General features: G+C 37.7%; 1 protein-coding gene across 7 annotated transcripts in view; it reads right to left on the bottom strand.

Moving 5' to 3' along the window:
* Positions 1-21235, bottom strand: part of THADA (THADA armadillo repeat containing) — a 337352-nt gene that overhangs the window by 311862 nt on the left and 4255 nt on the right. For all 7 annotated transcript variants that reach the window (XR_009739347.1, XM_061432209.1, XM_061432207.1 and 4 more), the window contains 12 exons: positions 20943-21037; positions 19653-19783; positions 17065-17216; positions 16915-16947; positions 16619-16667; positions 13264-13445; positions 10999-11093; positions 9488-9708; positions 7814-8511; positions 5932-6083; positions 4662-4817; positions 3645-3767 (listed from right to left, as the gene is read on the bottom strand). Coding sequence is in view for 6 of the 7 variants with exons in the window: in XM_061432209.1 (XP_061288193.1) it covers positions 3645-3767; positions 4662-4817; positions 5932-6083; positions 7814-8511; positions 9488-9708; positions 10999-11093; positions 13264-13445; positions 16619-16667; positions 16915-16947; positions 17065-17216; positions 19653-19783; positions 20943-21037 (2087 nt within the window). In the remaining variant the exon portion in view is untranslated. The remainder of the gene's footprint in view (positions 1-3644; positions 3768-4661; positions 4818-5931; positions 6084-7813; positions 8512-9487; positions 9709-10998; positions 11094-13263; positions 13446-16618; positions 16668-16914; positions 16948-17064; positions 17217-19652; positions 19784-20942; positions 21038-21235) is intronic.

A 21235-nucleotide genomic window follows, 5' to 3' on the forward strand; every position in this document is an offset into this window, starting at 1 on the left:
ACCTAAGTATCTATGGATGGATAAACATAAATAATTCAGACAGAAAAAGACAAATGATCTCATTGTATACAGAATAAAATTCAATTAATTTAAAAAAGCAAAACAAAAAAATCAAGCAATACAGAGAACAGATTGGTAGATGCCAGAGCTGGAGGGGGGGAGGCGTTGAAAAAATGGTACAAGCTTCAAGTTATAAAATAAATAGGTCATGGAATGTAATGTACAATATGGTGACTATAGTTACAATATATAATACTCATATATTTGGAAGCTGCTAAGAAAAAAATTTTGTATAATTTTATATGGTGAAAAATGTTAACTAGACTTAGTGTGGTAATCATGTCGCAATATATACAAATAATGAACCACTGTATTATAGACCTGAAACTAATGTAATACATCGATTATACCTGATTTTTTTTTAAGTTAAAAACAACAACAAAAAGTACAATTCTAACTGTAGTCCAGACAAGAAAAAAAACTTCTTTTTGGTGAAAACATGATCCATTCTGCCTTGGCTTATGTTAAATCTGTATGACTACTGACTTTCTTCACCAGAAGCATTCAAGCATCAAAGGTACGTATACTTTTTAAAGTTTTAAAATTACCAAAGAAATATCCAATATATATTACTTGATAAATTTGATAACTAAGTATTTGATATCTGACTATAAAGATACAATTCAAAACAAAGACCCAACTATTTTACTGTCTTTTATCTGCACCTTTGAGATTGTTACTCTGCCTTTCTGTTTATACAACTGATCACAAATGAAAACTTTTACTAAAAATGCAATTAAAAAAAAAAGCAATGTGGGAAATACTTCATCCAAGATAAAGTCTTCTTCCTCTAATTAAAACAAATAATTATAACTTCTACATAAGGCCAAAGAAAAAACTTAGGAAGAAAAGCTGTTATCCTCAAGACTCTCATATATTGCTATGCTCCAACAACATACAGCTCATCAGCATAAAAACAGCCCCAGTCCCTGTCTTTAGACAGCATCCCTGCATTCATTTCTTCAGTCAAGGATAAACAACCTTGGGGATTTATCCTGTAGGGCCTAGCTACTTTATTCCTTTGAAATCCAATAAACTAGTCTTAATTATAAATGAGTAGTATAGTATCAACATTCAAAAGCAACAAGTTCATCCTTTAGGAATTATCCTAATTGCAGTGTCAATTACATTTTTAGAAATAATGCTTCTTTCCCTCAACCAGACTGCAACCACAATGGAGACAGGAAGGACAGTCTATGGACATCTATGTCCCTAGTCCCGCAAATAGTCTCCTACACACACAGTAAGGGCTCAGTATATGCTCTAGTCTTTTTCCACTGGAAAAGGCTTCTGGCCAGTCTTCCAGGTACCTTGGCCGACCATTCAAAACTCTCTACTACTCATTCCCAACTTGATTTTCCAACTCATCTCCCATTATTCAATTCCTCTGTCCCTCAGGTATGTTATACATCACTCATACTAGTGAATTCACCATTCCCCAAATTCTCTCTGTACTCCCTTACCTCCAAGCCTTCACTCAAGCTGGTACTAAGGGGAAAACTATTCTGATTTGGTTGTCCAGAGCAGATCTGGATTCAAGTCTGGCTCTACCACTTCTGGGCTAAGGAAACTTGGATAGTTTGCTGATTCAACTTTTCCAAACGTCACTTATCTCACTTGGTAAGTGACAATAATAATTCCTGTCTCACAGATTTACCATTAAAGAATAAATGAGAACACTGATATACAGCATTTTATACCTTAAAGTACTCTAGCTCAGAGATCCCCAACCACTGGGTCACAGTCCAGTTAACAGTCTGTGGCCTGTTCGAAACTGGGCTACACAGCAGGAGTTGAGCAGAGGACGAGCGAGTGAAACTTAATCTGCATTTACAGCCACTCCCCATCACTCGCATTACTGCCTGAGCTCAGGAAAACAAGCTCAGGGCTCCCACTGATTCTGCATTGTGAGCTGTATAATTATTTCATTATACATCACAATGTAATAATAATAGAAATAAACTGCACAATAAATGTAATACACTTGAATTACCCTGAAACCATCCCCCACTGCCACCCCAGTCCATGGAAAAACTGTCTTCCACAAAACCAGCCCCTGGTACCAAAAACACAGGGACTGTGTACCCAATAGGTTGGGGGACCACTGCTATAGCTCATGTATTTTTAAGTACACTAGCTACTATTTAGGTATGAAATAACCTTCTTCACTAGACTAGAAGACACTTTTTCCCACTCATAGCCTCCTCTTCTCCCACAGCAATTAGTTTGTTGACTAGCACAGTCTACCCGACACTGCACACGACACCCACTGTTCTAATGATGATCACAAAACAGTTCCAAAGTTGCAACCTTCAAAAGCCAGAGTCTACCGTCAGGAGAAAATGTCAGAACTAGGAGACTGACTCAGATCAAGAATCCGAAGGACTAGTTTTCAAAAGCCCACAAACTAAGAAACTGCACATACACGAAGATTCAGAATGTCATCCACAAAATTGCCTTTGTGTTTCTAAGAACCTAATTGATTTTTCACAAATGTCATTTTATTTTTTGCAAAAAGAAGCAAAAGAGATGTGCTTCTGAAGGACTAAAATATAACTGCTCCACACACACATTAAATGCTCAGTACAAACTATAGTTACTTTTACTGATACCCAGCAGAGTTTTTTAGAGTGATTCAGAATTTAGAGACAGCATTCCTGTTTAATCCTCAAAACCAACCTTTTTAGAGAGGTTATTCATCCCACTTATAGACTCATTAAGGTAAGCCAAGTGGTCAGTGGCAGAATTGTGAGTAAATTTATGTCCTTCAAGTTCAGACTATGACTTTCTTATCTTTTTGTTGTTCAGGTTTTACAAAGATGAAGCTAATTTCAGCCTCTGTATAGGAATATTCTTCTTTAGATAATGTTTAACCTTAAGCAGATGAGTGACTATGTCATGGTTCCACTATACCACTTATTATACCTGTTTCCCTAAATGAAATAAAATAAGTGAGCTCTGTTGGGTCTTACGAGAAAATATGCATCTGCTTCTGAGAGGACAGATCTGGAGTAAGAAACCAGTGAAAAGTTCATTCTGTTCTCATGGACAGAAATGGAACCCTGGCCCAGACTACAGCTGCTATATCTGGGGTTCCATCCAGGCCATTACCTCCAGTGCCCTAAAATCCAGTCTTATTCTTCAAGCCCACTTCAAAACAGGATAGAGAGGAACCCCAGTAACTGGACCATGGCTCAGGAATCGCAAACATCAAGCCACTTTCACGTTAAGACGATAGGGGCAACAGGTCCAGACACAACAGTCCTCTTCCTTGGGGAGGGGGTGGAGGAGTCAGGGCTGCAATTCCCTTTTATTAAAGTACTAAGTTTATCTGGCTCACGTAAGTTGTAAAATATCAAGGTTAGCCCATTAATGTCATTCTGTAACAGACTTCACGTCCAGCACTGGTTCCACAACTCAGGCTATCTTAAGAGAAGTAACAAAGCACCAGAAGGAATATGTAAAACCCAGCTTGAAGGAAAAAAGCGCAGAAGTGCTACTCAGCACGAGTATTATTTCTCTTTAATGTAGATGCAAAATTGTTTCAGGTGTCTTAAAAATCTGTATGTCTGGAAATCACCTACCTTATACTGCTGTAAAGAAACAGAAGGGTGTTGTCTGGTTGACTCACTCCCTGGTTCATGTTTGGATTTACTTTGCTCCAGTTTATAAAGTACCTGAGAGCTTTCCTGTATCCTACAAAACAACTTGGAGAAAAAGAAAAATGAAGTGTATGTGAGCCACATTAACCTGAAATACCAGCTTGAAATGCAAAGGAAGAACTTTCTAAATTTTTTAGACTAAAACTTCAGGCAAGGAGAGTACTGGTTTTCAAACTCTTAGTATTTACCATAGCGTTTCTTTCTGACAGAAAATTAACATTTGTGTTTATAAAACCAAAAACTCAAGTATTACTGCAAATCAGAATACACAGTTATTAAACCAAAATACTCCTATTTCCCTTAGGTCAACGTGAACCTAGAGATGATTAGGTTTACTCCCTTCTATTCTCTACCAACTCTTTACCTCAGAAACATTTCAGGTGATTAATTTAAGCCTAATGATTCAATAAAGACCATTGCTAAAGGCACTTATAGAAATGATAAAAATACAAGGATATCCTTCCTCTTCTTACTAAAGTTTTCCTAAAATACCTTACACCCTGGACTTCCCGGTGGCCCCATGGTTAAGACTCCATGCTTCCATTGCAAGGGGCACAGGTTTGATCCCCGATTAGGGAACAAAAACCCCAAATGCCATGAGGTATGGCCAAAAATATATATTTTTCAAGTACTTTAAAAAAATACCTTACACACTGAAAACTCCAGTGCTAGATTTTTTTTTTTCCCCTTTCAAAAAAAGAGCTCAAGGTTGATTTATTACACCAAAGTGAAGGGACTTTTTTCACTCTGGATTTTAAGCCCAAATGTAAACTCAACTGGATCACAGAACAAGCAATTCACAGAAGTGTCATGAAGAGCTCTGGTAGTCCAATTCCATGACCCTTCTTCCCACACTCTCCCCAAATCTGGGCTCTTTCGAAAAATAATTTTCAGGGCAAAGTTTACCACTTTCCTACACTTTCTGAAGAGAAATTTTACCTTTTTAAGAAGAGAACAAATCTGTTGTCGCACTCCTGGAGACTGACTGTTAAGATTGTATGTGATAAAGAACTGGATCCACTGCATTTCTTCTGTGGAAACGATTTCTGTGCTTCGATTACTTTCACAAAGCAAGCCTAATGTATCAATCCGTACCTAAAATACACCAAAGAATAAGATGTTTATTTTTCAATGATGTGTCAGTTGCTCAATACGTCCAACTGTATGCGACCCTACGCACTCTAGCCTGCCAGGCTCCTCTGCCCATGGACTTTTTCAGGTGAGAATAGTGGAGTGGGTAGCTATTTCCTTCGCCAGGGTATCTTCCCAACCCAGGGATCAAACCCGGGCCTCCTGCATTGCAGGCAGATTTTTTACCATCTGAGCCAAAGCCAAAAGCAAAGCCTAAACCACTTAACATGTTTAATTATCTACACAGATATCAAGGCAGAAAAGAAAGGTACATCTCAGTGTACATATATGTATTTCAGAAAAGTCCTATAATCCTAAAGATCCTGTGATTACTTCTTACAAAATTATTTCATTAAATGTACAAACTGAGTATTTACAAAAGTTAAAAATCTTAAAGATTCTTATTCCACAGTAATGTTTAACTACATTCCTTTTCCTCAGTGACCGTTCTGCCCCAGCACCACATCACCTCACTCTCCAATTATTGCCATGAACTTCTCACTGGCCTCCTGGGTTCTTTTTGCTCCCACTCTGAAAATTCATCTCTGTTTCCATTCATGCCACTTTCCTGGCTGAAGGTGGAATGACTCTGGCTCCCAGTTACCAACTGGATAAAACCTGAAGTCTTCAGCCTAGCACTGAATGCATCCATAAAATGGACAAAGGACTCCATTCTTGCCAAACAATGTCCTTAGTCACCCTCTAGTCCTTGTTTACTTGTGTCCTTCCAGTTTGAGTGGGCAGTAGGGCTTCCCTGCCTCGAATCACTTTCCTACTCAGCCATCACCTATACTCAGACGAGTCTCTTCTTCTAAGCTTTCCAAGTTCTTATGCATAAAGATACACTTGCGCTATTTTTAAAAGACTTTTTAGTTGTCTTATGAAGGTTTTCTTATTCCCTAAACTAAACTTTAAGTAGCCCAAGTGCAATGTCTACATGCTTCACATCCTTCTTATGGAGCCTTAAAATAGCATGGGCATAATGTTGGGGGCTTCCATATTGCATGCTATTAATAAATGAATAAACGAATCAGGGATCTACTGCATGTATGAATTCCCAATTACATTGTTCACTTACTTGGCAGTGCTGATGAATTAAGCCTTGCTTTATTCTTGCACTGGACACAAGGTCCCTCCAGGCATCAGTTGCAGACTGAAGATGTCCATGAGCTCGAGCTGTTCTTAGACAAGCCATCAAAGCTCCCAGAGCCCCTCTGCTGTCATAAGATCCTAAGGATGGAAAAGATTACTGTTGACTCAAAAACACAGCAACAAAGACCACCACTGTGCTATTAACAACTTCAACAATTCCCATGTTTCCCATTAACATTGTTATTTCATGAAGTAAAAATTGTATTTTTAGCTAAACTCTAACATGAATTAATGTTCCTATTATAAAATCATTATTTAAAAGGATTTAATAGGTCTTATGTCAATATTGTAAACTGAATCCACTTATTGTTAACTTTAAGAAATCATAATTTTTGGCTGATCTTTTTACCTTTTCCTTGACAGTTAGAAAATAAACCAGGAAAAAAAAAAAAAACCAGGAAAAAAAATCAGGTTTAATTTAATCAGAAATATTTAAAACAATAAAAATAACTAAAATGATTTTCAGCCAAAAATAAGAAAAACACTTCAGTGGCTAAACACCATTATTTCTCTAAAAACAAACACCAAACCTCTCTGTATATCTTGGAGTTACTGTGTCTTCTTAGTAAAGAAGATAAAAGAGGATCACAAAGACCCTGATGCTTTCAGAGGCCAGGACATCAGCTGTTACTAACAGGACAGGGAGCTCTGGGCTCACAGGAGACCTTGATTTAATATAAAGACTGTCTAGCTTCAGAACAGACTCATGGATCCTCAGCTTTAGATGGCTTCTCAAAAATGCAAGAGGGATCATTGTTAAAGATTATAAATAATGGCTCATTTCTATGTACAGGAATCAAATCTTCCAGCTAGCTCATGGTTACTCTTTGAAGGATTGAAAGAATAACTTAAATTTTATTTGGTAATAACCTTAAAATGTGATGGAGGGTACCTATTCCCGCTGCATTAAATAGAATATAATAAATGTAAGCTTTACATGATGAATCAGGATCATTGTTTTATACATTAATTACTAAATTATGCTTTAATGCAGTGATTTCTTCAAAGTTACTGAATTCCAGTGGGATGTTTATACTTATTCTCAACAGCCAGAGAGAGTTTTTTCCTGAGGTCATGCTTCTAAATTTTTCTCTCTTTCCTAGAGACAAGTACTTACTACTGCTAATTTACCTATCTTTAACCTTGCCTACCAGAGAAGGCAATGGCAACCCACTCCAGTACTCTTGGCTGGAAAATCCCATGGATGGAGGAGCCTGGTAGGCTGCAGTCCATGGGGTCGCTAAGAGTTGGACACGACTGAGCGACTTCACTTTCACTTTTCACTTTCATGCATTGGAGAAGGAAATGGCAGCCCACTCCAGTGTTCTTGCCTGGAGAATCCCAGGGACGGGGGAGCCTGTTGGCTGCCGTCTATGGGGTCGCACAGAGTTGGACACGAATGAAGTGACTTAGCAGCAGCAGCAGCAACCTTGCCTACATCAATTTGTAATTACTATCTCAACCACCTGAAAGTAAATTATATAAAACACAAACATCTACTCCAGACTGACAACCAAATAATAAAAACTTGATAAAATGAATTAAAACCTAGTAATAAAGGAAACCTCATAATCATAACTGCAATCAATCTTTAGCTTGCAGAAATGACATTAGCCCAAAAACCTATTTGGCTTGATATAGAAACATTCATTTCAATACAAAATTTCTATCTTTAATATCCTCCTTTACTATTTATAGACATGGTAATATTAAAATTTGAATATGGCCAACATCTGCCTCTATAATAGGTACCTCTATTTCAGCAGCTTAACTAGAAATTACTAAAACAAAAAAATTCATTTTCTTACCAGTTTTAGCATCAGCAGAAGTCTGAAGAATCTTTACCATATAGCTTAAGCTCTCAGGGTTGCAGTTCAGTAATTTTGGCAAGTAATAATCAATCACATAAGATTTCTGATCCAGATTTCCTTCACACAGTACACAAAGAAGAGGAGAAACCCAAGTCTCGTGCCACTTGTCAATCCAAGTGCTGTCGACAGCCTGGGATTTCAAACGACTTTTATGATTTTTAAACATGGTTTCCAAGAGGTCACTTGCATAAGGCACCAGAGACTGGTCCCCCATCACCTCTAAGATTTGCGATGGAATGGTTTTAGCTAATGCCAAAATATGGTCAATTCCTATCAAGTCTACTAAACAACCAAGGCATGTGTACTTTCCTTTACTATGCCATTCCAATCGCAGAAGACTCTCAGTCAGTTCAAATATGAAACGATCAGCAGACAAATCTGAACCTGACTCTTCTACAGTGAGCTGGTGCATTTGGAGAATATTTCTGAATATGATTTTGGTTTGGTGTCTCAAAGCATCCAGTGGATGTTCCCAGTGGGTATAGACATAGTCCAAAAGCCTCCTAACCACATCTGCATTCCCATTCAGGTTGTCCTTTAGGCTTGGGGAACTTGAGTCAAGGACTTGTATAGCTGAATTAGTCCAAGATGCCAAAATCCTAGACAGAAACATTTCCAGGGTTGACTCCTTGATCCTGAAGAAAAATGAGGCAGGTTAGTATAAACTGACAAATAAAAGGAGTCTAATTCTATAATCATTTAGACCTTAAAAATATAAAGAATGACCATAAAATTGAATTATCACTATATTTACAACAAAAATACAACACAGCCAAAACAAATCTCAAATCTTTCCATTTTGTAAAAGTTAATCCAAAAAAGCACCCAAGGAAATGTGGTTCATTATTTTAACTGTGGTGATATTTCACAGGTGTTTAAAAATGTACTCAGGGGCCAGGGAGGGGGAATATTAGAGTGAATCAGCTTTCTCTGGGCGTAAATGAAATTATTCTAAAGTTGATTATGGTGGGAGTTGTACAACCCTATAAATATACTGAAGAAAAATAACTGAAATTGCACAATTTAAGTAGGTGAATTGTATGGAATGTAAATTATACCTCAATATAGCTGTTCAATGACTTTAAAATGTACATAACTTACATTAAAAAACACACACACACACACAAAATACAATCCAATGAAGTCAGAGACCTCATTACAGTTCTGGCTTGGGTGCTTGTAGGTAATATGCTGTTAGGTAAGCATTTACTTTGCTAAGCTTCATTTTACCCATTCAATAGATTGGGTTTCCTATCCTATCTATCAGACATGTGAGGATCGAACTGAACTACCTATGTTGATGTTATTCATAAACTCAAAAGCTTTATCCATACACAAATATTTATGGTTTTTAAAAATGCTTACATAAGAGACTGAGTGCTAAAATTAATTTGACAAATTGTCACAAGTTTACCTGCCCTAAAATTTCTCTCTCTCTGTGCCATCATCCCATCTTCTGTTCTACTCTCACACCCACTTCATTCTCTACACATATCTCCCTTTTAATTTAAGATTACCCTGACCACTTTTCACTGAATTACTAAGCAAGCTAACTTAACTGCCATCTTATAAATGTCTGACAAGCAAAGCAAAATACGAGACTAAACTCACTGTGAACTCAAGGTGAACAAAACACGCACAGTATTCAGGAGCAGGGCCTCCCCACTGGGGCCCATCCTCCCCTCCTGCCAGTCCAACATAGTGAGTGTCCCCTGACACAGGAAGAGGAGAGCTGATGGGGAGACATCAGCACAACAAAGGCTCTTGCAGCAGCTCAAAAGCCACTCGGGGGCGCTGGTGGGGTCCACGGAACGGAGAAGCACACTGCTTATCTGCAAAATACAACAGAGCTGATACACATAAAGCCTCTAAAACTTTCCAGAGATACTTCAAAATATAAATGCAAAATGCTCTCCCCCCTGAAACATACTAGGAAAAACAGCTGAACCTAAAGGCAAAAAGTCACAAGAGTTAAAATTATTATACCAAAAGGAAAAAAATTGAATCTAAGTATATGAACCCTTTTGCTGGTCTGAATGTACTGGGCGAGCACAACACATTGCCCCCTGCAGGTGGATAAGCGTACTAACTAATGCTTTTTTTAGAGGTGGTTTGAGAAATTCAAATTTTTAAACTTTATCCTACTTTGTGTGAGCTCACAAAACAGTACACATCTATTTTGCATAAAGGAATTTTGCTCTTAGTAAAGAACTAAAATAAGTTTCCTCAATAAGAAAAAAATACTGCTAGTACTAAATCCAAGAATTATGGCCCAAATTATGAACATACACTATCCATATAATCAAATTCACTGAACAACTAACTGATTCTAGTGCAATATCTGGGTTAGTCTTAAGAAAAATAACATATTTACCTACCAAATATACCTATACATCAATCTCTGCATAATTTTTTCAGTTCCACCAGTTTATTGCTACCAACCCATGTGCCTCCACCCTCCTCATGCATGAGTACTCAGTCATGTAACCCCATGGACTGCACCCCACCAGGCTCCTCTGTCCATGGACTTTTTCAGGCAAGAATACTGGAGTGGGTTGCCATTTCCTTCTCCATCTGTATAATTTTAATGTTATAAATATCTTTTATGATACTGAGAGATGGAACTGAAAACAATGCTAGAAAAAAACAAGGATATATACCCAAAAATGTTGACAATGATGATCTTCATGAAATGGATTTACATGTGACTATTATTGCCTTCTTTCTGCTTTATCCAAATTTTTGAAACTGTCACTTATTTTCTTTATTATTTATGTGGCTGTGTTGGGTCTTAGTTGCACCATGCAGGATCTTTTGCTGAGGCTCAAGGGCTCTCTAGTTATCGCATGGAGGCTCAGTATTGCAGTGTGTGGGCTTGGCTGCTCCTTGGCACGTGGGATCTTTAGTTCCCCAATCAGGGATTGAACCTATGTCCCTTGTATTGCAAAGTAAACTCTGAACCACTGGACTGCCAGGGAAGTCCCAAGACTGTCACTCATTATAAGAGAAAAGGGTAATCAGAAAGACTACGAAAAAAAATGTTTTAATTCACTCTTTATAAATATTTTTAAAACATGTTTAACTATCAACAAAGTACAATCCTAAAAAGGACATGTACTTACCAAATCAGGAATCTTTTCAGGTGGATGAAACATAGCCTTAATAAAAAGAATAACAGCTAATCCAGATGTACTCTGAATTGTCTGTAAGAGACCATCTATTTGCAAAAAAAGCAGAAAGCATGTATTAAATGATGATAGACACTGTGGTATAATAGAAAGAGTACATGCTGTGGGGCCAGAGAGTACTGGGTGCAATTTCTAGCTTGACCACTTACTAGGTGAATAAGACTAGATTAAGTTATTTTACTTTCCAGGGATTCAGTTTTCTCTTCCGTAAATTGAGGAAAAAATAACTCTACCTGACACAATTGTTGTAAGGTTGAAATAGATAATGAACATAAAGGCTTCTATGCTCAGCACACAAATACTCAATCCAAACATCCCCTCTCTCTTCCTCTCCATCTACTGCCTCCCAGCACATGCCCCAGCAGTACCTCCTGGCCCCTCTCTTCCACTGCTGTGTGTGCATCTCAACTCCCATGCACATTACTTTTTCTGAAAGTGATCTCAGGGCTTGTGTAAAGAGCCTACATCAGTACTAATTACAAACTCTGCTCTCACTGGCACTGTGCCCAATGTAACCAAACAACGCTGGCGTACTTCTTTTCATTATCTATTAGCCTCTGGTTTGTAAGAAAGTATACAAAATAATACAGTGGGTTATTCAACATGGGGTAAGAATTATGAATAGCTACTATAAACGATCTTCCAAAAATTTATTCTGCCCTTCATCCCACAGTTGTTAACTATGACTTTGATTGGGACATCCAAGTGCCCAGGCAAAGACAGGCTACCTGTTTCCTCAATCTTCCTTACAACTGAAGGTACCAGAGGACGATTCAGGCCAATGGAATATAAGTAGAAATCTTTTGGCTATTTTTTTTTCTTTCCGATTAAAGGTAAAGATGTAACTGGTCCTATTTCCTGCCCTGAATACAGAAAAGAGGTCTGGAGGTAGAGTAGTCATATAGTAACCAAGAAACAGCAAACATGTGGATGAAAGCCAACATACTGAAGACGGCAAAGGCAGAAATGTTCCATCCATTTAAAAAAATGTGATATGTCCTTTAATTACAGGTGCCCCCTTCGCCCTTTTCTTCTTGTTATAATTTCTGTTGAAGAACTCTGGCCTTTTAACCTGTACTGCTGCTGCTGCTGCTGCTAAGTCGCTTCAGTCGTGTCCGACTCTGTGCAACCCCAGAGATGGCAGCCCACCAGGCTCCCCCATCCCTGGGGTTTTCCAGGCAAGAACACTGGAGCAGGTTGCTATTTCCTTCTCCAATGCATGAGAGTGAAAAGTGAAAGTGAAGTCGCTCAGTCGTGTCCGACTCTTAGCGACCCCATGGACTGTGGCCCACCAGGCTCCTCCGTCCATGGGATTTTCCAGGCAAGAGTACTGGAGTGGGGTGCCATTGCCTTCTCCGTTTAACCTGTACAGTTTCCCACATCTGGATGTTTGTTTACCCCTACTGCAATTCAACACATCCTTCTGTCCTCTGTAATTCATGCAAACTAGCAGGTGACTGAGAGACGGATCAGTCTCAAGTTCAATCCCTTTGGGAAAAACTACAAGTGGTAAAATCAAGACCACAAAGCAAGAGGCACATGTTATCTGGTTGTCTCCTTCTGTAATGTTAATAGCCACTGATGCTTAATGCCCATCTTAAGTCACTGGGAGTTACAGAAGGGTGATATTCTAACTCTATCATTTCAGCTTCTTGGTTGAAATACTTAAAAAAAAAAAAAAGACATTTTCTCTCATTAATCACTTGGTTTCCTGGTGGTACAGATCATATGGACAGAATCAACCTGAGACATAAGGAGGAAGAATGACCCCACAGTGACCACGGGCATGATTTGAAGGAAGCACCCGCTGCTAAGGAAAAATGTACAGGTTACACTAAACTTTCCAGATCTTACCTTCAGATTTGGAAATTTCTCAAGAATTTTCTTTCACTTTTTAAAGTCTGTGGCTTTTCAACACTAAGGCTGTTACGTTTTCTGCTTTGTATGCAATACACACACGCACATACGCACATACACACACACACACATTTAGAAAAGTCCTGCAGTGTTATCCCGATAAGTTGAACTGGTATCTTTGAAAGAAAAAGTATTAAAACCTTATAATCCAGGATCTTTCCGCACTTTGAGGGGTTGAGGGAAAGGAAGTTCTATTATCACAGCTAAGTATTGAATATCTCATACCATTAGAAGTGAAAACAGATTAACAATTGTAATCATCACTGTATGTTTTATACTTACCATCACTTAAAAAGTTGGTAAACATACTCAGCAGTCCACACATACTTTGCCAGGTAGGAGAATTCTTCAAATGAAGTCTCTGGAAACCCTGTACTTTCTGTACTAACATCACCGAAACTCTAATGCTCACCAACAAGTCATTCATCAACCGCGTTTGAACAATATGATTCCCAGCCAATTTTCTACAACAAAGAAAAGACAGTATTACAAAAGAAAAGTCAAAATGTCACCTCTTTTCTCACCAAAATAATTCCTCATCAAACAGCCAAAATCAATTTTAGATTATAATCCCTTTTTCTCAGCTAATGACTAACTTCATTTCTTCTTTTTAAGAGTAAAAATAACAAATCAAGAATAAATGACACAATTTTAAAATCTGAATACTCCCTAACTTTAGAATTTCCTTGACCTAACTTCCAAAATGCTGTTAGATTTTCTCCTATTTCACTTTTTTCATGCTTCTGAGACAACATGGCTAATTCATCCTCTTCTCCCTGATGTCCTTACATTAGATTTCACCACAACTCAGTCTTTACCTCTTCTGTCCATCTAACTCACTCCCTTGATGCTAAGTTCATTTATCTCATAAGCTTTAAATTATAATCTATATGCTGACAATTCCCCAATTTTCATCTCCAGCCCAGACCTCTCTTCCTAATTCCAGACTTGTATGTACAACTTTGTATTCAATATCTTCACCTGGATGTCTGACACACTTATCTGCAACTCCACACTCGCTCCACCTGCTAGAATCTCTATCCTACAGAAAATGCAATTATCCTTGACTCCTTTCCCACTCATCTTATCTGTAAGAAAATCCTGTGGTTCTACCTTCAAAACACATCCATTATCAGACCACCTCCACTGCTACTCCCAGCCACTCTCATCTCTCCCTCACTGTTACTGCCAGAGTCTGAACTAGTCTCCCAGCTTCCATGCCTGCCACTTGCAGTCTGTCCTCAACATAGCAGAATGCAAGAGTGATATTAAAAGAAAAAACAGGGAAAACGGTTTGGGGGTTCCTCAAATAGTTACACATAGAATATTTATATGATCCAGCAATTCTACTCCTAAGTATACACGGAGAAAACTAAAAGTAGAGACTCAAACTGTTATTTATATATCAATGTTTATAGCAGCATTATTCACATTAACCAAAAGACAGAAACAACCCAAATGTTTATCAACAATCAAGTGCATAAACAAAATATGGTCTATGCATACAATGGAATATGATTTCACCATAAAAAAGGAGTGAAATTCTGAAACAAGCTACAACAAAGATTAACCTTTAAAACATTATAAGTCAGATAAAAAAGACAAATACTATATCCCACTTATTTGAGGTATCCAGAATTCAAAGAGACAGAAAGTAGAATAGAGGCTACCAGGGGATTTGGGAAGAGATAAAAAGACAGTGAATTTTCTTTTGGATACATTGAATCTGAGGCACCTGTAAAAGATGCAAGTTGAGATGTCCAGAAGACAACCACTAAAGCAGTCTACCACTTCGAGAAGAGATCTAACTTGAAGTGATAAATCTGGGCATTCTAAGTATAGCGATGTAGGTGACACCAAAGAAGTGGACAATACTAAGCAGTCAAAACAAACAGAATGGAAAGGACAGAACTCACACTGAAGAGATGAGCAGAGAAAGAGAAGCTTAAAGGGGACGAGACGGAGCTCCAGGTAAGGCAAAAGAGATCTTGGGTTAAAGATGGCACACAGGTGTTACTTTTACTCTCCCCTCAGAGCCTCCCTAAACCACAGCCAAGGGATTTACAACATTAAAAGATATAAATACACAAGGGCAACAAACAGACAACAAGACAATACTAAAATTTAAGTAGCAGATGGATGAATGATAACTGACTTAACAGGATCAAGAATGATTCTGAATCCTAAGTCAGAGAACACACCCAGAGCAACCTGATTTGCAGCCCCTAAAGGCTAAAAAATTGTTGCCACCAGGTGCTCCTTGACATGAAGGAAAATGTAGGGATGAAAACAGGAAGAGTTGTTATAAGTCTGTTGAAGAAGAATGCCAACTCTGGGCCATCCCTCCCAGCTAGCAAACAACATTCCTTGGTTTTACCTCTAGGGACGGTAAAACAGCAAGTGACTGGACAGGAAGAGAACACACAAAGTTAAGGCAATGATACCATATTGCAAGCAGGAGAATTAGGAAAACATCTGCACAATAAATGCTAAATGTCAAGATCTCAGCTTTATTCCCTCACTGAGCAACCAGAATATTAAGCCAGTGGTCTGAAAGGTTCTTCCTTGGCAAATCCACTAGCCATGCAAAAAGACCTAAAGATACTGACATCAAGGGTTCCCCAAAGAAACAATCCAGCTAGACCAGACTTCAATAAAGCCTACAATCAACCCCATCCATACCTGTGTGTGTGCTTAGTCGTTCAGTCACGTCCAACTCTTTGCAACCCCAAGGACTGCAGCCCACCAGGCTCCTCTGTCCATGGGGTTCTCCAAGAAAGAATACTGGAGTGGGTTGCCGTGCCCTCCTCCAGGGGATTTTCCCAACCCAGGGATCGAACCCAGATCTCCCACACTGCAGGTGGATTCTTTACTGTCTGAGCCACCAGGGAAGCCCCCATCCATATGTACAAAGGTTCAAATCAAGTCTCAGTGCCCCAGTCTTAAATGAGCACTCAGACAGAGATTACCAGACTTCCAAGGAAAGCTTCTGGCAACAAACATAGTGACCAAAAGCAGCAAACAAAAAAACAGCTTGAAAGAAACAGAGCCCTATGTAAAGATATGAAAACTTAAAAAAAAGAAAACTCTACTATTAATATCCTCAGAGAGATAACAGAGCATATGTCACCTATGAAATAACAACAGGATGCTATGAAAAAGAAACAGTAAAGAAAAGAACTCTTCCCTTTCTCATTTATTCCCATAACTTATTTGATTTTTTTTAATTAAATATCAAATCTCAAAAAATAAATTTAAATAATTACATCTAATATTAATGGAGAGGGATGGAAAGAAGTACACCCTAGACCCTTCTTAAAAATTTCCTTGTACAAAGACAAAGCGTGTGTGCATGCTAAGTTGCAGCAGTCATGTCTGACTCTTTGCGACCCCATGGACTGTAGCCCACCAGGGTCCTCTGTCCATGGAATTCTCCAGGCAAGATTACTGGAGTGGGTTGCCACGCCCTCCTTCGGGGGGGTTTCCCGACCCAAGGATAGAACCCGGGTCTCCTTCGGCTCCCACACTGCAAGCAGACTCTTTACCACTCAGCCACCAGGGAAGCCCGTACAAAGATAAAGTACCACTGCAAATGTGCATACGCACATGCACAGGCATGAAGACATGTAACACTTGCCTGTTTTCTTCTGAGATTTCAATTAAACTCTTCTGCAGGAAATGAAGCACTGAAACAAAAAGGACATAAGAAAAAATCAGAGTTTAAAACTGTGAACTCTGACTTCAGCACAAGAAAATATTTAAAATCACTGCTACCTAAAACGATATCATAAAAGTAGAAATTTAAAAGGAAGGAGCATAATATACCTTCATCATATGTAGTAATCCACCCACCGTCAAGAAACTTAAAAGAATCAGTTACAAAACGACTTATACAAGCAGTCACCTCTCAGAATAAAATAAAATAGAACTTACCATTTTCAAGAAGATTATTAACACTTGATCTACCTGTAGGGAGAAAATTAACACTGGTAAGGAGTTTCAGAACTAAAATTAACACCATTCAAAACACTGATGGAATGACAGATGTTAGCCAGAAAAAGTACCAGAAAAAAGCTAGCTTACCCAAGTCGAAGTTTTCCATACAGGAAGATATATTGTCAATAACTTTTCTGTAAGAGTACAGATCAGTACTCGTATTCAACTCTTCCTGAAGACGAGAAGTAAAACTTTGTGTAGCCTCAATTAGAAAAAATTCAGGTAGGCCATTTAGTGAGCTAGAAAAAGAACCAAATATTAAAAATTTGACAACCTTAGAGTATGTTCAAGGCAATGTTGGGAGGGAAGAGAATATTACAGATGAAGAAATATTGAACTATACCTTCAAAATACAGTCAGAGAATAACTGCATACCACTATCATTGGGACTCCTTGGTCTATCATCTCTCCTCTGGTCTTCCTGTTTTCAACCTGCTTTGCTCCCTTTCCAAGGACTAACCTCAACAGAGCAGCCAGACTGATATTACTAAAACACCATTTATTCCTCTGCCTAAAACCATCCAACAATGTCTTTCTCAGTCAATGCAGTAGCCAAAGTGCTTACAATGACTTATGAGACTTTACACAATATGGCCCCCCCATCATCTCTCTGGTTCATCTTGATCCTTGTTCACTTAGCTCTAGCTACACAGCCTTCCTCCATTCCAACAACATGCCAAAGTCTTTGTACTTGTTATTTCTTCCACCTGGAATTCTCTTCTCTCAAATATTCCAAAGATTATTCCCCATTCATCATTTCCTCATCCCTTTTGGGTCAATCTCAAAGATCACCCTGTCAATGACACTAAACAAAGATATCTGAAAAGACTACTATATTTTACACTGTAGCCCTCACCCCCATCCTTGGGACTCCCTTTCCTACTTCTCTGCTTTGTTTCTTTATCCACAGCACTCATTCCCTCCTATATATTTTGCTTATTTTTCTATCTCCTGTCTTCCTCTTAGAAATAACCTCCATTCTGTTTCATTCACTATGTCCCCAATGCCTAGAAGAACACTTGACACATAGTAGATAATCAGTAAAAATCTATTGAATGGGTAAATTAAATATAATGCCAATTTTACCACAGTTTATCTAAATTAACTTTTTTTTTTTAATTGACTCAACAATTCTAAAGTTTTTCTGGAAGGAAAAAATACTGAAAATAGGAATATTGAGGAGTACAATTTAGCAATACCTATCAAAAATTTTGATAGGCATAAGTCTGGTCAAGAAATTTCACTTCTAGGAATTCATTTCAGAGAAATACACATATATAATTACATATACAACTAAGAATATCACTGTAGCATTAGTGGAATAATGAAAACTTGAAAGCAATCTATCAGTGGAGAAGAGATATGTAATATGGCACATATGAATTTCAGTGCATCCATATTATGGAGTATCTATAGCTGTTAGATAGAATGAGGACTTTTGGTGTAAATGTAAAATAGTGCAGCCATATGGAAAATTGCTTCCAAGTTCCTTGGAAAATTAAAAATAGAGTTACCATATTCAGCAATCCCACTTCTGCATATATATCCAAAAGAACTGAAAGCAGGATCTCTAAGAGATATTTGCACACCTGTGTCCAAAAAGCAGCACTACTCACAACAGTCAAGAGGAAGAAGCAACCCAAATCTCTATCAGCAGGAATGGATGGACAATGTGCTATATAAATACAACAGAGTATGAATCAGCTTTAAAAGGAAGGAATGCGGTCATGTGTTACAACACGGATGAATCTTGAGGACATTAAGTTAGTCACAGAAAGATAAGTTCAAATATTCCACTTATACAGGGTACTAAAGTAATCAAAACCATAGAAACAGAAAGAATAATGGTGGTTGCCAGGGACAAGGGGGAGAAGGAAATAAGGAGTTCTTGTTTAGCGAGTACAGTTTCAGTTTTATAAGATGAAAAAATTCTAGAGCTCCACAGCATAATAACATGAATACACTTAACACTACTGAACTGAACACTCAAAAATGGTTAGGATGGTAAATTTTATGTTATGTGGGGGATTTTTAACTACAACTAAAAAATAAAGACTATACTGACATGAAGATATCTCTAAGACATTCTTTAGTGAAGAATAGCCTACGAAGAAACACCCAGAGTATAATCCCATTTATGTAAAAGCATGCATACACTAAATCCAGGAACAAGATCTAGAAAGAAACACCAAAGTGTTAAGTAATAACCTTTACCAAGAAAAAAGAGAGGCCAGAAATAGTACAATGGAAAGCTCACTTTTTATTTTGTGTACTTCTATACAGCTTTAAGTTTTTACACTAAGCATATATTTCTATATTACCTATGTAATTAAAAACGTTTAAACAAAAACAGATAGGACAGAGAGAAAAAAAACAGTAGGGTGACAGATTTAAATTTAACCAATAATTACATTACATGTAAATGTACTAAACCAGGAGTCTGCAATAGCCTACAACCTATTTTTTTAAGGTCTGTGACCTAAGAAGCCTTTTACATTTTTAAAGAATTATGATAAATGAATAAACAAAACAAAACAAAGACAAAATTGTATGAATGAAATTGCTAAGTGATATATTTCATTTCAGTTTTACCAAAGAGGGAATCTTAAATACTAGTTACTTTCAGTCAAACTGAACATTTACAATGCCTAACTTTGCTTTCTTTTTTTTCTTACCTTGCCAAGACTTTCTTCAAGGGATTCTTTAGATTCAAAGAAAGATAAATGCCTGCTAAAATATCCAAACAACTTCGAATAGTGGGATCACATGTGCCATTTTTATTTGCCTTCTCCAGTAAGGGCACAATCTATAATCCAAAAAATTCAAAGTTATAGTAATTTTTTTCTAATATCAAGTATAGAAAAGTAACATGGATTCAAATACTTTGTCTCAATTTTAATGTGTAATATTTTCCACACTACACTGTTTTAAACACCTATTTCAATATTTATTAACTTTTTTAAACCATGCCCCCAACACTCACTTTACCCTCCAGACCCACCTTCACTGAAAATTACTGACTTGTTAATGGCTTAAGGTACAGGAATTCTGTAGCATTACTGAAAACCAATGACACATTTAACTGCTTTCCAAAAAATACTATGCAGGTTCAAATGATAAATCCTAATATCAAAGGTAAGGACAATTTTTACATTTTGCGTTAACTTTTTAATGTATCTGCTAAAAAGTTTTGAAGATCCAGATAGATAAAAATATTTTTCTAATTTATCTCTACCAAAAAAGAATGCACTATTATCTCATAAGGACTTCCCTGGTGGCTCAGATGGTAAAGCGTCTGCCTACAATGCAGGAGACCTGGGTTCAATCCCTTGGTTGGGAAGATCTCCTGGAGAAGGAAATGGCAACCCACTCCAGTACTCTTGCCTGGAAAATTCCATGGACGGAGGAGCCTGGTAGGCTACAGTCCATGGGGTCGCAAAGAGTTGGACACGACTGAGCGACTTCAATGTCAATGTCAATTATCCCATGATCCTACCTATATACAATTCCAACAGGGGTAAAGCCTCAGTATGGCTTACATTGCCACTTTGAATTTAAAAAATCATAAAATGAATAGAAAAAAAATTTCTATTCTTTAATGATACCTCAGTATTAAATAATTAGGAGACTGGAGAAGGAAATAGCAACCAAATCCAGCATTGTTGTCTGGGAAATCCCATGGACAGAAGAGCCTGGCAGGTTACAGTCTTTGGGGTACAAAAGAGTCCACAGGACTTAGCGACTAAGCAGCAACACATATTATATATAAGGATGATTCATTCTGCTGTACAGTAGAAACTAACAAACATTGTGGAGCATATATATACTCCAAATGTAAAAAAATAATTAGGAGCCAAAAATTATCAGTTAATTTTAGGACTTCCTTGGTGGCTCAGTTAATTTTAAAAGCCCATAATAGCATGATAACCTCCAAGATGCATCCATGAACATCAGATCAGCCTTACCTGTTTAACATAACGGATCTGTGACACTCCATCAGTGAGCTGTACACAATGCAACAGCAAAGAAGCTAGATTTTCCCCTTCCACATCAGCCAAGGCTATATAAGACAAAACAAAAATTTCTTCAATGAGTTCACAATATATAGACAAGAGTTTATCTTTGTTATGTGTTCTATAAAATGTAAATACTTATAAACAAACAAAACCCAGGAGAACTTAGACTGAAGACAGATGTTTAAGAAAACCATTTTATATCCAAAACTGAATGTAAAGAACATGGAATAATTAAATTCCAA

This window comes from Bos javanicus, chromosome 11, assembly GCF_032452875.1.
Source record: "Bos javanicus breed banteng chromosome 11, ARS-OSU_banteng_1.0, whole genome shotgun sequence".
Lineage (NCBI taxonomy): Eukaryota > Metazoa > Chordata > Mammalia > Artiodactyla > Bovidae > Bos > Bos javanicus.